General features: G+C 33.5%; 1 protein-coding gene across 2 annotated transcripts in view; it reads left to right on the plus strand.

Annotated features, from left to right (window-relative positions):
• LOC132730394 (NAD-dependent protein deacetylase sirtuin-2-like) overlaps window positions 1-16,191 on the plus strand; it is a 73,819-nt gene extending 57,628 nt beyond the window's left edge. Inside the window, exons 4-15 of one of the 2 annotated variants that reach the window (XM_060716317.1) lie at window positions 726-887; window positions 1,474-1,580; window positions 2,765-2,821; window positions 2,980-3,048; window positions 3,950-4,073; window positions 4,840-4,917; window positions 7,902-7,954; window positions 11,172-11,248; window positions 12,048-12,102; window positions 14,198-14,268; window positions 15,336-15,402; window positions 15,961-16,190. In XM_060716317.1, the coding sequence (XP_060572300.1) occupies window positions 746-887; window positions 1,474-1,580; window positions 2,765-2,821; window positions 2,980-3,048; window positions 3,950-4,073; window positions 4,840-4,917; window positions 7,902-7,954; window positions 11,172-11,248; window positions 12,048-12,102; window positions 14,198-14,268; window positions 15,336-15,402; window positions 15,961-16,131 (1,071 nt within the window). In that variant the 5' untranslated portion in view covers window positions 726-745 and the 3' untranslated portion in view covers window positions 16,132-16,190. Of the gene's footprint in view, window positions 1-725; window positions 888-1,473; window positions 1,581-2,764; window positions 2,822-2,979; window positions 3,049-3,949; window positions 4,074-4,839; window positions 4,918-7,901; window positions 7,955-11,171; window positions 11,249-12,047; window positions 12,103-14,197; window positions 14,269-15,335; window positions 15,403-15,960 lie in introns of both variants that reach the window. The other variant, XM_060716309.1, reaches the window with a different exon arrangement.
• The last annotated feature ends 1,437 nt before the right edge of the window (window positions 16,192-17,628 follow it).

Consider the following 17,628-nt stretch of genomic DNA (forward strand, 5'->3'; position numbering starts at 1 on the left):
TCCAATCAAATATATAATGTTGGTAGTATCCAGAAAAAGACGACAACAACAGAAAACAAAACATCAGAAAAAACATGCTCAGTTTGCTATTTACTCTGGGTTTGAAGAATTGGTGATTTTAATAATATGTGATTCTTTGAGGCAGATTAATATGCTGAGAATAAATATTTTAATAATGACTGTTACCATATATATATGATCACATGTTTAAAGTAAAAATGGATTGGGCAGATGTATAGATAACGGAAAATTGTACATCTAAGACATTTTATACTTTAATTTTTGAAATTAATAAACATGTATGTGCATGTAGATTAGTCCAGTAGTTGGTGAAATTGTAAGCTGCTGCAGAATTTACTGATGACTACTTTTGCCAAATCATAATAGATAAAAATGCTTTAGTGTAAGTGCTTTACTGATGACTACTCTGAAATTTTAACTTGAAAATTTTGAACATTAAATTTTCACTATATACTCTGAACTTCTTACAGGATACTCTAAACTTTATCTCTGGATACTTTGAAATTTTCAGTTTGCTCTGGATTCAGTGAAATTTTTAATATTTACTTGACATTCTGAAATTTTTAGTTTTCACTAGATACTTTCAATTTTCACTGGATTCTTTGAAATTTTCGATTTTCACTTGATTGAAATGTTCGCTAAGGCTTCTTTGAAATGTTTGGAGTGTACTAATAGATAATTAAACATGCACTTTTATTTAAAAGCTGAATGGCTGACAGAATGTATGAAGAAATCTATGAACATCAGTGATGAACCGAAGCCAGAGAGTGTCCTAGATGAAGTCAGTTTTGAAGGCATTGCTAGATATATTAAAAGTGACAAGTGCAAAAATATTGTTACCATGGCTGGTGCAGGAATATCAACATGTATGTCAGTCCAGTATTCACCTTTAAAAATTGTTTTAGCTTTAACTTACTCATGTTAGTTCAGTCAGGATCAAAGTTTTTTTTGTAACATAAGGTGTTCTATATTCTAATTTGACCTTGATTGGAAACAGTTTTTGTTTATGTCACAAAATATTGCCATAACACAGTTGGTTCTTAAAACATCAAAGTGATTTTTGTGTATCAGTAAATTCTTAATTGACATCTTTCTGTTAACAAATTAGCAGATATGAAACTTGACAAGAAATATCTTTTTGTGAAACTGTAAGAAAAAAATTCATATTGTTTCAGTTCCATATAAAATAGTTTCCAGTTATACTCGGCAATTTGCCATTTAGGGCCATCATGACTCTCTTGTTTATATTTAATTTGATAATAGCAAAATGATGTTCAGAAGAAAGTTATATCATATGAAATGAGGTATAAATGTTTTGGGAGTTTGTTTTTTTTAAGCAAAGGATTGATGTAAGAATTTTATTGTTTCAATTGAAAAATTAACATACTCTTTAATATGAAATCTATCTTGTAGGCAAGTAGATGTAAATACTATTCTACATTTTTCTTACAGCTGCTGGAATTCCTGACTTTAGATCACCAGGTAGTGGATTGTATAACAACCTGCAGAAATATAATCTACCACATCCTCAGGCCATCTTTGATATAGGTTTTTTCCATGTAAGTTCTACAACATTAAACTTGGTCTGTGTTTGATATATTGTGTTTCCCATGTAAGTTATTTAAGGTTAAACTTGGTCTGTGTAAATAAAAGGTGTTTTCCATGTAAGTTTTCAAAGATTTAACATGGTCTGTGTTTGATAAAATGTGTTTCCCATGTCAGTTTTCAAAGATTTATCTTGGTCTGTGTTTGATAAATGGTGTATTCCATGTAAGTTCTAAAAAGGTTAAACTTAGTTCGTCTATGACATTGCGATATTTAACATAATTATAATTCAAAAAGGTTAAAAATACAATAGATTTTCATATGACAGATGCAAGAAATTATATTTTAAATTTAGTTATTTGAATCCTAACTTTCAAGGTGAATGAAAATTTTGGTAAGAACATTTTGATTAATCTATAAATTATGATCCATATTTTTGAAAAATAAATAAATTCAACTTTGGGGTCCAAAGTAAAAAAAATAGAGAGGAACTATTATTATCCATATTTTCCCGTTATGAATGATTGCGATGTTTATTTTTCAAATAGATTGATATATGATTTGTTTTAACAGATTGATATAAACTTCTTGTATAGTGTATGTATTTCAATTATGTTTTAGGTACAAAGTCTATGTAAAAAGTAGTTCTTATTTTGTTTTCTCTTTTGATAATTTTAAGCAAGTATGGTTAAAAGTACTTGATTTTCTTTACACATGAATAATATTTAGGTGTGGTGGCCTGATGGTTAAAGTGACCACCTGTCAATTAAGGTATTGCAGGATCGAGCTCTGCTGGGGGTCACAATCATTTTACCTCATGTGTCACTAGTACTGGTTAAACCAGGCAGTGGACTGGAAAATGGTTCAAATAACTTCTAAATATTAGTAAAATTCAAGCTTGTTACGGTTGAGTGTTTACCTACCTTCATAACTATAGGTTTAACCTCTGACAACTGTGTCAGGGAATCAATTCTTTCCCTCAGTAAGAGCCTTGTTTCTTTGCTTTATAAGCAGGTGGTCATAACTTCAAATCCCAGCCACGGCAGGGTTTTTGGTGCATTTGCATATTTCAGTTTCATTATAAATATGTTAGTAAAAAGCTAAAATCAAATTGTTTAAATTAATAAGAGAAGACAAATCATGGTAATTCCATTTAAAAACCATGAAAATAACACTTGAAATAACACTTTTATTGCAGGAAAATCCAGAACCATTTTTTACATTGTGCAAGGACCTGTTTCCAGAATCATACAAGGTAAACCTGCATAATTATATATGTTTGCTTATAAGTCATAACTTATTTAATAATTTTAATTACCTTATAAACATCTTAAAGACCTGTATTATGTATAATTTTGTTCTCTTGTTAATATTTATCTGCAAATGTATGAAACAATATTATTTTAATTTCAGCCAACACCTTGTCATTACTTTATCAAGCTTCTAGAGAAGAAGAAAAAGCTAATGAGACATTTTACACAGGTAGATTTGCATCATGTTTCTTTATTCTTTAAGAACTATTTACATTTAAATGTATGGTACGACTATCCAAAATATTCCTATATTGGACACTGAAGTATCCAATATATTTTTCATATATCCAATAATAAACTTAGCTTAACCTTTTTTCATGTTACATTAAAGATAAAAGCTAATAATGACAAAAGTGTCTGAATCATGTCTTTGTCCCACTTTGTGTCATCTCTTATCAGATCATACTTTGCATTTTCTTGATATAATTATAAGATAGAATTCCAATAAAAATAATGTTGAAGGTGGAATTCCAATATTTTGAATATTATTGATAGAATTGCATATCTTATAATTTTAAGGATAGAATAATGCTTAACCCCTGCTGGGAAACCTAAGAGATACTGCATTTTCCATAATCTACATTGTACTTTAAACAAACTGATTAACTTCTGAATTGGTGTTTTTTTAATGTACATGTATTAAAGTGTCAAGAGCTTTATATCTAATGCAAAAATTATTGTTTGGATTTTAAAAAAGAATACTTACAAAATGTTTGTATGAAATAAAAAAGGCAATAAATTGCCTTATAGCGAGTGGCTCATACACAAAGTCATTGCTGAACGGATCAAATCCTACTTAAAATACCAAAAAAATAGTTTTTTCTGGAACGTTTTAATTCTGTTTACGTACATTATTCATGTGTTTTAAATAACAGAGACATTCTATGTTACAACATTTTCAGGAACCATATACTAATGGAACCAATGTAATTTTACTGTTGATAAATTTTAAGGATATTCTTAAGATATAGATTTATACCCTTTGAGTTTGCTTTGATTGCTTTTGACAGATTTCCCCTTTAAAAAATATTAACGCAGGTAAATTAAAGGTAGAACTTTATATAATTCAGAATATTGATACACTAGAGCGAGTAGCTGGACTAAGTAATGATAAGAATGTAGAGGCACATGGTTCCTTTAACACCGGACATTGTCTCGAGTGTGGCGATGAATATTCATTAGAATGGATGAAAGGTATATCAGAAACTTAAACCTCTTGACCAGTACTCCTTGAGAGTTTTCTTCTGAAAAAAAAGATCCATTCTATAATATATAAATTTGTTGGTAAATAAAGCATAAATTGATTGTAATGTCATATTGTTTTCAAATTGTTGGTCCTTTTTCAGGTTAAGGCTTTCTTGCACATCTTTATCTCTCCGTCTTTACAGATTCTTTAAGTTCATTTTTGTTTATATAGCATCTTGAAATACATTTTGGATACTTCTACTGTAGAGAGCCAGTTCTTTTATGTTCTTGTTAAACAAAATATGTCTTGTTCAAGTACACCATTGGGCATCTGTGACCCAGTGGTTTAATGTTGCTGATTCAAACCACTTGCCCCTCACCGCAGTGGGTCCAAATCCGGACAAGGACTCTGCACTCTTTCATGTGAAGAGGCTATCCAGCTATCTTACGAAATGTATGTGGTTATACTCTGGTGCCCGCTCATGCCTGAAATGATGCACAGATGGGCACCTGAGGTCTTCCTATTCCAGCAAAGCTTGAACGTTGCTTTATGACATATTATGTGTCATTATGACGTAAAACCCAATCCAAAAAAATATATATATTTTCAAACAAGATTTAGATTCTGTATTGCAGGTAAATTGTATGGACAAGAATTTTATGTTAACCATTGATGTAAATATTAATATAAATTCCATGGTGAATAATAAATGTTGATTTGTGACCTAATATTCTTTAAATATGTATTATTGTATGGTAGAAGTATCATTTTCAGAACAGATATTTAGTAAATCGACAGAGACAGTTGTGCCAAAGTGTATAAAAGAGGACTGTGATGGTGTTGTTAAACCAGGTATTGCATATGTATTCTGTTTAAAAATAGTTCCCACTTGTATTATTTTCAGTTTTACTTTTATGTACTTTTTAACCTATTTTATTTATCTGACTCTTATAACAACAGATGTTTCCATATTGGATATCTCTTCTTTCATTTTTCATTGTAATTTCATAAACAAGAGCGATCAGTAATCACATGTGTCGCCTCATAATGGCCAATTTCATGTTGGGACAAATTTTGTGACAGACGGACTGACAGACGGACAGCGCACAACTAGACTTGGTACTGATCAATCATGTAAAGTTTGGATAAAATTGCACCAGTAGCTTATGAGGAGTAGTCCGGACAAGCTTTTGCGTATCTGGCAACACACAGAAAAAAACACCTTTTTATCAAAGGGCCATAACTCAGCCAAAAATCATTCAACCGGAAAACCCGTGCAATATGCGCAAGGAGTTGAGCTACAGATCAATCCTGTAAAGTTTCATTGAAATTGCATAAGTGGTATAAGAGCACTAGTCTGGACAAACTTTAAAAATAAAAATTATTAAAGGGCCATAACTCTGACAAAAATCATTGAACCGGAAAATGCTGACAATATGCACAACTAGACTTGGTACTGATCATTCCTGTAAAGTTTGGATGAAATTGCACCAGTAGTTTATGGGAGTAGTCCGGACAAACTATTGTGTATCTGGCAACACACAGAAAAAAACACCTTTTAATCAAAGGGCCATAACTCTGCCAAAAATCATTCAACCGGAAAACCCTTGCAATATGCACAAGGACTTGAGCTACAGATCAATCCTGTAAAGTTTCATTGAAATTGCATTAGTGGTATAAGAGAAGTAGTCCGGACAAACTTTAAAATTAAAAATTATTAAAGGGCCATAACTCTGACAAAAATGATTGAACCGGAAAATGCTGACAATATGCACAACTAGACTTGATACTGATCATTCCTGTAAAGTTTGGATGAAATTGCACCAGTAGTTTATGAGGGGTAGTCCGGACAAGTTTTGTGACGGACGGACGGACAGACAGACGGACAGACGAGGGAGAAGTGATCCCTATATGTCGCCACTACTCCGTAGAGGCGACACAAAAATGGTAATAATTTTTAAAAGGCAAGTCAAAGCATCACAGCCTTTGGCAGAAATATACATGTAAAACATTTAAGTGTTATTTTTGAATAAGATGAAATCTTGTCCAAGAATAGGGCTAATGCACCTTTATTCGTGCGTTAAAGGTACTATCCCACACATTGTACATTTGGCGTTTTTGAAACAAAATGTCATCAAAAGATAAAATTTCACCACAAGCGCGTACATTTATATGGAACTAGATAATTAATACATTTGAGTAAAGATTGCAAAGTTTATCATGCTGTAATTTTAAACTTTTGCAATGTTTTATTTTGCAAATATTAACTTTCTTTCATCCTGCAATCGACTGCTGCACAATATATCATAAAAAAATATTTCAATAAAAATTGACAAAAAGGAAGGACACATCTTGGTAATCCGGTTCTAATTGTGTCAAGCTGTCCTACTCGCTACATGTTAATAGGAGTGATAATAGGGATGTTTATATCTTTGTCAAGTGAAACATAACAACCGTTAGGTCACAGTTACCTTGTGGAAATTGTAAAACTGTAAAAATATGCTGATGTTTTAGACCTGTTTTGTGTGGGAAAGTAGCTTTAACATCTGCAGAAATCCTCAGACATAATAAATTCTTTGCCCTGAGGGCTTGGGCCTTAAACATAATAAGTTCTCATGCTTCTGCTGATGTTAATGCACACAAAAAAGTGCTTAAACCATCTTATCACATATAAAACTAAAGAGATTTAGTTTGAAAATGCATAAACAAAAGTGGGAGCTTATAGCGTTGCACTTGTCCGTCCGTCTGTCCGTCCGTCAGTCCGAGTGTCCATCTGTCAGTCCGTACGTCCCGAAATCTTGTGAACGCAACTCCTCTTAAACCGGATGGCAGATTTTACTTAAACTTACAGGGATGAACAACCTTAATGTGTAGATGGTAGTAAAGGAAGGAATTTTTGCTGCGACCAAATTTAACAGAATTATGGCCCTTTGTTGATTTTTTTCACTATATACTATGTAGAAATATTGTGAACGCAACTTCTCTAAAACCGGATGGCAGATTTTGCTTAAACTTATAGGGAAGAACAACCTTAATGTGTAGATGGTAGTAAAGGAAGGAATTTTTGCTGCGACCAAATTTAATAGAATTATGGCCCTTTGTTGATTTTTTCACTATATACTATGTAGAAATTTTGTGAACGCAACTGTGACCTCTTCAACCAGATGGCAGATTTTTCTTAAACTTCCAGAGATGAACAACCTTAATGTGTAGATTGCAGTAAAGGAAGGAATTTTTGCTGTGACAAAATTTAATAGAATTATGGCCCTTTGTTGATTTTAAGTTTTCAACCTGTGGCACATGTAGTCCAAAAAATATTTGACCTAGAGTCATAAGATTGACAGAACAGTGGTGTGTGGGGGCATCCGTGTCCTATGGACACATTTCTAGTTTAATTATATATTTATATTTGCTTCACATGAACGAAAAGTAACTCACATGGCCCAAGGAAATTTCTTTAAATGTCCATCATAATCTACCTGTAATGTTCTTTTTATAAAAAAAAGTTTGGGGCTTTCTGTTTATATTTAAGACCGACTTATATTTTATCCTATACATTTTCCAATATCAACTGTTAGTCAATCACCATTACAAAAGTCTATCTTTTGAAATAGTCAAATCAGTTAAACTTGACCATGAAAAAACGATGCATAATGTCTTTTTGATGAATGATTTCATATTGGCTGTGTTATTTGACCTTGGTTTATAATATTGGCCTGCAGCTTGGTGACATTATTGTCCTTTTTGTGAATGTCCTTTTTATGCAGACTGGTTAGGATGTATACAGGTGGCAAATACCATTTAAAGAGTAAATGTGAAGACAAATTATTTTTCAGACATTGTATTTTTTGGAGAGAGTTTACCACAGAAGTTTGCACAAAATGTTTCAGTGAGTTTTGTTTTTGTTTTACATCTAGAAATTACCAAAGCCTTTTAACTTAAGTTTGAAGTTTAATTTTGGAGAAAAAAAAATGTTTTTCATCAACAAATTACTGTTAAAACTAGTTTTGGGGATTTAAAGGCAAAAAAGAAGAGGGGAGGGTGAATGATAAAATCTAAAAACAGTAAATTATGTTGTTATCAATTATTGGAAGAGTTTTAACATTATTTAACACAAACAAATACTGTACTTAAACAGAATAAAATTTTCTAGAACAAATATGCTGCTATTTTTGTGTATAATCAATAATATCTGTCATATGTTGCGATTTGGATCAGAATATCCATCCCATGGGGAACCATCCATTTGGCAGGAGCAAGGCTTCCCAAGGAGTCTGAACCACAAACATATGTCAGAATTTTTATGTCTCCGCAGCATCTGTGATGGGGTGGCCTATAGTGATTTACCTGTGTGTGTGTTTGTATGTATGTATGTTTGTGTGTTATATAGCTTAAAAACTGAAAACTGAAAAAATCTTTTCGTGAAAAACCACTTGTCCAATTTCAACCAAACTTGCCAGGATTAATTCATGAGTGAAGGGGCCTCTGGTGTTAAAATTAGCCCTGCTCCGGGGGTCATAGGTTTTCCTTATTTGTATAAAGTAAAAACTGTAAAAGCATCTTCTCGAAATTGACAAATGCTAGAGGTAAGATATTTTGCATGAAACATTGTGTAGTGAACCTCTACCAAGATTGTTCAAATTATAGCCCTTGGGCCAAAATTGGCCCCGCCCAGGGTCATTTATTTTCACTATATTCATATAGTAAAAAGTTAGAAAATATTCTTGTCTGAATGCACAAGGGTTAGAGCTTTGATATTTGTAAGAAGATATCATCAATAGGTACTCAACCAAAGTTATTCAAATTTGCCCCTAGTGTCAAAATTGCCCTGCCCAAGAGGTGATAGTTTTCCTTATAATTATGTATATAGTAAAAAATGAAAAATCTTCTCTAAATTGACAAAGGCCAGAGGTCAGACTGATATTTGGCTTGAGTTTTTGCGTTGTGAACCTCTACCAAGATTGTTCAAATTATAGCCCTGGTGTCAAAATTTGCCCCGCCCCGGGGGTCATTGATTTTTGCTCTGTACATATGAAGGTACAAGGCTAAGGTCAGGGATCTATGCATTATGGCAATTTTCACTTATATAGAAACAAAAAAATCTATATATTTAGTGTTGTATTAATGCGATGGCATAGCATTTTTAGCTCACCTGTCACAAAGTGACAGGGTGAGCTTTTGTGATCGCTTTTCGTCCGGCGTCCGTCCGGCGTCCGTAAACTTTTACTTTAAATGACATCTCCTCATAAACCACTAGGCCAATTTCATCCAAACTTCACAGGAATGTTCCTTTGGTGGTCACCTTTAAAATTTGTTCAAAGAATTTAATTCCATGCAGAACTCTGGTTGCCATGGCAACCGAAAGAAAAAACTTTAAATATCTTCTTTTAAAAAAACCCTAAGAGCTAGAGCTTAGATATTTGGCATGAAACATCTTCTAGTGAGTGTCTACCAAGTTTGTTAAAATAAAAGCCCTGGGGTCAAAATTGGCCCCGCCCCAGGGGGTCATTGATTTTCCCTATATGCATATAGTAAAAACTTAAAAAATCTTCTTTTAAAGAACCCAAAGAGCTAGAGCTAAGATATTTAGCATGAAACATGTTCTAATGAGTGTCTACCAAGTTTGTTCAAATAAAAGCCCTGGGGTCAAAATTGGCCCCGCCCCAGGGGGTCATTGATTTTCCCTATATGCATATAGTAAAAACTTAAAAAATCTTCTTTTAAAGAACCCAAAGAGCTAGAGCTAAGATATTTAGCATGAAACATGTTCTAATGAGTGTCTACCAAGTTTGTTCAAATAAAAGCCCTGGGGTCAAAATTGGCCCCGCCCCAGGGGGTCTTTGATTTTCCCAATTTGCATATAGTAAAAACTTAAAAAATCTTCTTTTAAAGAACTCAAAGAGCTAGAGCTAAGATATTTAGCATGAAACATGTTCTAATAGGTGTCTACCAAGTTTGTTCAAATAAAAGCCCTGGGGTCAAAATTGGCCCCGCCCCGGGGGTCATTGATTTTCCTTATATGTGGATAGCAAAAACTTAAAAAATCTTCTTTGAAAAAACCCAAATAGCTAGAGTTTAGATATTAAGCATGAAACATCTTCTAGTGAGTGTCTACAAAGTTTGTTCAAATAAAAGACCTGGGGTCAAAATTGGCCCCGCCCCGGGGATCATTGATTTTCCTTATATGTGTATAGCAAAAACTTAAAATCTTCTTTGAATAAACCCAAATAGCTAGAGTTTAGATATTAAGCATGAAACATCTTCTAGTAAGTGTCTACAAAGTTTGTTCGAATAAAAGCCCTGGGGTCAAAACTGGCCCCGCCCCAGGGGTGTCATTGTTTTTAACTATATGTGTATAGTAAAAACTTTAAAAAAAAATCTTCTTTTAAAAAGCCCAATGAGCTAGAGCTTAGATGTTTAGCATGAAACATCTTCTTATGGGTGTGGTGGGGCTATATACAGGTGAGCGACCTCAGGGCCATCATGGCCCTCTTGTTCACAAATGCATCTTGTTGTGTTGCATATCCTACTCATAATAAAAATTCTTTATTTCTATGAAGCAATTTTCCATTGAAATTAATGTCATTCATTAATTATTTTCTTACAATAGTTTATGAATATTCAACTTCACAACTTCATTCATTATGGCGAAATGATGCTATTCAAAGCAAGCAGATTCATTTTTAAATATGCCAAAATGACGTCATTTTTAATGTGCTTCATTAATACAATGCATAAAAAATGACACCATTGTATAGCATGTGGCTATCTGGCACTGTCAGATGACATTTCTGGCCTGGGTAAAACTAATGGAAAAACCAGTCTGATATGCAAAAATTAAGCCATTTAGCATTATATAAGGATTTTGTAATTACTCTTTTTCAAATTTTGAACAAAATATTTATAATTGGCAAGCATCAGAGATATCGCAATAAAATCGGATAAATTGCCAAGAATTTCTGGTTTTATATTTAAGTTTAGACAGCATCATTGAGAAGTAAAAAAAAAAACGAACAACAAAAAACGAAATTCTAAAATTTGAGAACGTTTTGAATTTGTTGTTTTTTCACTATTGAATTTCACTTATTTAGATGTATTATTTGTAGGATTTAGGCAGTTGTGATTGTCTGATAGTTATGGGAACTTCATTGGTTGTACAACCATTTGCCTCACTTACATCAAGGTAGGACACCAGTATTCTTTATAAGTTTGTTAAAACATGGTACATTGTTTTCATACGGAGATAAACACAAAATAAAATAATATATTAAAGTCGCATTTTGTCCATCAAAGGGTGAATTAAAAATAGTTTTACAATTTACCACAATTTCCTTCAATTTTTTAATTAACTTTCTATGAATGAAGGACATTCTGTAAATATCCATCGAAATTTGCATCTTATGTTCAATTTATAAAAAGAATAGGGCAGTCTTCTGTTATTTTAGGCAGATTAAAATTCTATCCTGAACATTTTCCAATATCAACTGTTTGTCAATCATAATTATAACAGTCAACTAGACAACAAAAATATGAGCATAATGACACTTTAAGATTTAATCAGAGCTTAGTCACATATATATGAAATACAAAATAGAAATGTCTAATTAAGCATTGGAACAAAAGGACAAACAGACTGAAAGCTAGCTAATTTTATTTTTACAGCAATCATTGTGTAAAATGGTTAACAAACACAAATTAAATATTTCCCAACCAGGTCAAAATAAAGTAACCAAGCAAAAAAAGGCAACAAAATCTTAAAATTAAAGGTAATAACAAAAGAAAATACAAAAACATAAAAAAATTAACATATTGTAACCTTAGTGCAGTAAATGGTTAACTCCTTATCTAATTTAATAGGAGTAAACCCATTATTGCACTGTGGTGATGATTTGAACCTTTAAAAACTAACAAGTTTCCTATCAAGTATTTATATCATACAAGAGACAGTTTAATCAAGAAATACAAATATATGATATTTTCAGAACAAAAGAAACAACACCACGTTTGTACATAAATCTTGAAAATACCTCTGCAGGGGTGAGTATGTCAATAAATACTAATGTGTATGTTTTGGCAATTTAATATTTGAATTAAAAGTTTTCAACTAAAGGAATGGATACATCTAAAATGATTTTTATTATTTGGCACGTTGTATCAATGCAATAAAGACTTATGTATTGTAGTGACATTATATCTTTAATAGACTTATTTATAAGAAAACCAAAAATGTATTTAGTCTTGGTTAGATTTACGTTATTGCATAATTAGTTGTATTAACACATACCCGTCGGGAGTTCTTGCATATACAACTTTTTAGCTCATCTGAGCATGCTCAGGGTGAGCTTTTAGGATCGACGATTGTCCGTGGGCCGTCGTCCGTTCACATTTAGTTGTTAACACTCTAGCGGTCGCATTTTTGCCTCAATCATCATCACACTTGGTCAGGATGCTTATCTAGTTGATAGCTCGGAGGAGTTCGAACATGGGTCATCTCCGATAAGAAACTAGGTCACAAGAGCTAAAAATAGAAAAACCTTGTTAACACTCTAGAGGTCACATTTTTGCCTCAATCATCATCAAACTTGGTCAGGATGTTTGTCTAGGTGATAGCTGGGATGAATTTGAACATGGGTCATCTCGGATGAAAAAGTAGGTCACTGGAGCTAAAAATAGAAAAACCTTGTTAACACTCTAGCGGTCACATTTTTGCATCAATCATCATCAAACTTGGTCAAGATGCTTGTCTAGGTGATAGCGTGGATGAGTTTGAACATGGGTCATCCCGGATGAAAAAGTAGTTCACCGGAGCTAAAAATAGAAAAACCATGTTAAAACTCTAGCGGTCACAATTTTGCCTCAATCATCATCAAACTTTTATCAAGATGCTTGTCTAGGTGATAGCTCGGATGAGTTCGAACATGGGTCATCTCAGATGAAAAAGTAGGTCACCGGAGTTAAAAATAGAAAAACCTTGTTAACACTCTAGTGGTCACATTTTAGCATCAATCATCATCACACTTGATCAAGATGCTTGTCTTGATGATAACTCATATGAGTTCGAACATGGGTCATCTCGGATGAAAAACTAGGTCACAGGAGCTAAAAATAGAAAAACCTTGTCAACACTCTAGTGGTCACAATTTTGACTAAATTGTCATCAAACTTGGTCAGGAAACTTGTCTAGGTCATTGCTGGGAATAAATTGAACATGGGTCATCTCGGATGAAAAAGAAGGTCACCGGAGCTAAAAATAGAAAAATCTTGTTAATACTCTAGTGGCTACTGTTGTGATCCAAATATTCTGTTAATTGGTCTGAAAGTTTGTTTTGATGATTTCTAAGTCAAGTTCGAACATGGGTCATCTTGGATGAAAAACTAGGTCACATCGCCCAAATATTGAAAAACCTTGTTAACATTCTAGTGGTCACATTTTCGACTCAATTTTCATCAAACTTTGTCAGGATGCTTGTCTAGGTAATTGCTTGGATGAGTTCGAAATCGCATGTGGAACTAGGTCACCGGAGCTAAAAATAGAAAAATCTTGTTAACACTCTAGTTGCTACTGTTTTGATCCAAGTATCCTGGAAATTGGTCTTAAAGTTTGTTTTTATGATTTCTAGGTCAAGTTTGAATATGTGTCACCTGGGTAAAAAACTAGGTCGCACTGCTCAAATATGGATAATCCTTGTTAACACTGTAGTGGTCACATTTTTGACTCACCTGTCATGAGACTTGGTCAGAATGCTTGTCTAGGTAATTGTTTGGATGAGTTTGATAAGTCAGGTGAGCGATCTAGGGCCATCATGGCCCTCTTGTTACAATTACCAAGAGTGCTGTAGCCAATGAGACTAGCAAACTGTCAGACATGTTATACTCACAGTGGCTGAAATATCTTATTGAAAATATTGTCAGAAATACCTTCCGTTGTGAGTAGAATGTGATCTGCACTTATCATGTAAAAAAAATGTTACAGAATTTGAACTTTTACAGAATTATTTTTTAAACATGAACACGATGTTGTGATTTGATGAGGTCATGTCGATACGCAGCAAAGATCAATGAAAAAACACTAAAAGGCAAGAAGTAAATAGAAAAATTATGTATTTTATTATAATTTTTTCTTTGTTTGCAGTCAAGTGATTTGATGTCAATGATGTTTTTTGGAGGCGGTGGTTTTGATTTTGACAAGGAGGACAATATAAGGTAATCTTGTGATCTTTTATTAATTTGTTCACAGGGGCTGCCATAACTAACAGGTTAAGGTTGGTGACATTGTACCACTTACCTCTCACCTCTGTGGGTAAGAATCCCACTGGGAACTTTAGATTCTTTGGTGTGACAAGGTTATCCAGCTTGCTTACAGGTCAGTGGTTCTACTCAGGTGACTGCTCATGCCTGTATAATGCACAAAGAAGCACCTGAGATCTTCCTTCACTAAAACTGGAAAAAATGCTGCGTACGGCCATATGACCTTTAAAGTGCATGTATATGATATCAACCAAATATGAGGTCTTTCTGTTTAGGAAAGATCTGATCACAAATTTAATGTGCCACAGGGCACAAAGTATAAAGTCAAACCAGTATGTACATTACATGTACACTATACTGCTTGCTTTTTTACTTTCAATTATTTGGTACTGAATTCAATTTAACAAATGAGAACAAATATATTGAACCCAATAAACTCAGGATCATAGACATCAAGATCTGGCAGTGTAATACATGTGCACAATATTGGCAAGATTGGGCATTATGAAAAAAATGCCATTATTTGCAATTTCAACTCCTTTACAAAAAATATTTTTTATTTTATTTTTTTTTTGAAAGAGAATTAATCTTATAAAAACAAATTATAAATACAAATCAATTTGCCAATAGAGTAATGATTACATTCTTATATAGAACCAGGGTTGGTAGAACATGTTATGTGAAAAACAGGGTAATATCATTTTCTCATACAAGTAATAGAAAGAGCATTGAAACATGAAGCTATCTGATATGTATGATGCCCCCCCCCCCATTATGTCATTATCTTTTTCCCTGTTGTCATAATGAGTTGACCCCAGAAAAAAATATAGCCAAACAAGCATTCTCTATGTTTATCCCTGAGAGACAGTGTTGTAAATAGATTGCAGGTCACTTATACCACCTGCACCTCATTTAATGCACTGTGCATTTAAGGGTATATGATTTAACTCTGACACATTTTCTCCAATCTGTGATACAAGAAATGATTATACCGGTGCTTACTTTTGTTTATTACATTATAGGGATGTGTTCTGGCAAGGTACATGTGATGATGGGTGCTACGCTTTAGCTGATCTACTAGGATGGGGTGTAAGTTATGCTGCTTTATTTATATAGTTACCAGCATTATATTTCTCAAATTTTCCTCTTGTGACTGAGGCGTTGTCTTTAAGGGTAGAGGCATTTCATTTCTTTGATTTTCCCCTTGTGACTGAGGGCTTGTCTTTAAGAGTAGAGGCATCAGAATTGAAGACAACGTTTGTCCTGGCGTGATTGTAAGAGGGGACTGAAAGGGTTTGAATATCTGGAGTCTATGCATCTCTTAGCTCCAGCAGTAACATGGTTTTGACACCCTGGTGTTGCTTTAAGTTTGAAACCCAAGGGGTTAGCCATGTTTCCTGTTTCGGCACCATATGACCTAAATTGCATTGGTGCGCCTTAAAACCAAACAAACAAAAAAGTTCTCAGTTTTATTATTTGTAATATTTATATATCATTTTACATGTTTTCTTATTATTTAACATGTTCTTATTTTACATGTTCATTTAATTCAATATGTTCAACAACAAATTTTCTGTTCAAATGTTTTTTGTTGTAATTTCATTATGATAATTTTATTACAAAGTTATTTTTTCGGTTCATAAACAGGAAGAGCTAAGACAAATGGTTAAAGAAGAACATGAAAGACTGGATAAAGAGAAATCAGCCTCATCCAAAAAGAAAACTCCAAAATCTGGGCAAGATAAAAATGATAAATCGTCAAATAAATCACCTGATAAATCACCTGATAAATACGCAAATAAATCACCAAAAATGTGATTGATAATGACTTATATTTTTATCAATATGTTAAGTTTATGTTTGCTGAAAAAAAAGTAGAGGTATTGTTAAAGTCGAGGCGGCGTTGGCGTTGCCGTCCGCAAACTTGTACCTGGATCATAACTTTTTGTGTCACCTCTACGGAGTAGTGGCCACATATAGGGATCACTTCTCCGTCGTCTGTCTTTCTGTCCGTCTGTCTGTCTGTCCATCCGTCCGTCACAAAACTTGTCCGGACTACTCCTCATAAACTACTTGTGCAATTTCATCCAAACTTTACAGGAATGATCAGTACCAAGTCTAGTTGTGCATTTTGTCAGGATTTTCCAGTTCAATGATTTTTGTCAGAGTTATGGCCCTTTAATAATTTTTAATTTTAAAGTTTGTCCAGACTACTTCTCTTATACCACTAATGCAATTTCAATGAAACTTTACAGGATTGATCTGTAGCTCAAGTCCTTGCGCATATTGCACGGTTTTTCCGGTTGAATGATTTTTGGCCGAGTTATGGTCCTTTGATAAAAAGGTTTCTTTTTCTGTGTGTTGCCAGATACACAAAAGCTTGTCCGGACTACTCCTCATAAACTACTGGTGCAATTTCATCCAAACTTTACATGAATGATCAGTACCAAGTCTAGTTGTGCATATTGTCTTCATTTTCCGGTTCAATGATTTTTGTTTGAGTTATGGCCCTTTAATAATTTTTATTTTTAAAGTTTGTCCAGACTACTTCTCTTATACCACTTATGCAATTTCAATGAAACTTTACAGGATTGATCTGTAGCTCAAGTCCTTGCGCATATTGCACGGGTTTTCCGGTTGAATGGTTTTTGGCCTAGTTATGGCCCTTTGATAAAAAGGTGTTTTTTTCTGTGTGTTGCCAGATATGCAAAAGCTTGTCCGGACTACTCCTCATAAACTACTGGTGCAATTTTATCCAAATTTTACAGGAATGATCAGTACAAAGTGGTTAGTCTAGTTGTGCACTGTCCGTCTGTCTGTCCGTCTGTCACAAAATTTGTCCCAACATGAAATTGGTCATCATGAGGCAACACATGTGATTACTGATCGCTCTTGTTTATTTCTTGGTGTATTGTCTTCATACTTGGCCACAACAATCCTTGGGACAAGACCTTTCAGTACACCACACTAACCTTGACCTTCATCCATAAATGACCTTGACCTTCAAGGTTAAAAGTCCAAATTTTGCTTGTTCATGCTGTTATTGGCTGTAACTTTGTTATTTTTGAATGGATTGTCTTCAAACTTGAACATAATAATCTTCAAGGATAACCCTTAGAAATAATCTGACAGACCTTGACCTTCACTTATAAATGACCTTGACATTGAAGGTCAAATTATTGAAATTTTCATGTTTTTGGCTATTACTATTATTGAAGGGATCAACTTCATATTATAACAGAACATACTTTAAGACAAGACATTGTTGTTTATTGTGACTTCACCATGTGACTCCACTACATGACTTGGTGCCAC

This window comes from Ruditapes philippinarum, unplaced genomic scaffold (assembly GCF_026571515.1).
Source record: "Ruditapes philippinarum isolate M1 unplaced genomic scaffold, ASM2657151v2 ctg7288_1_1_1_1, whole genome shotgun sequence".
Lineage (NCBI taxonomy): Eukaryota > Metazoa > Mollusca > Bivalvia > Venerida > Veneridae > Ruditapes > Ruditapes philippinarum.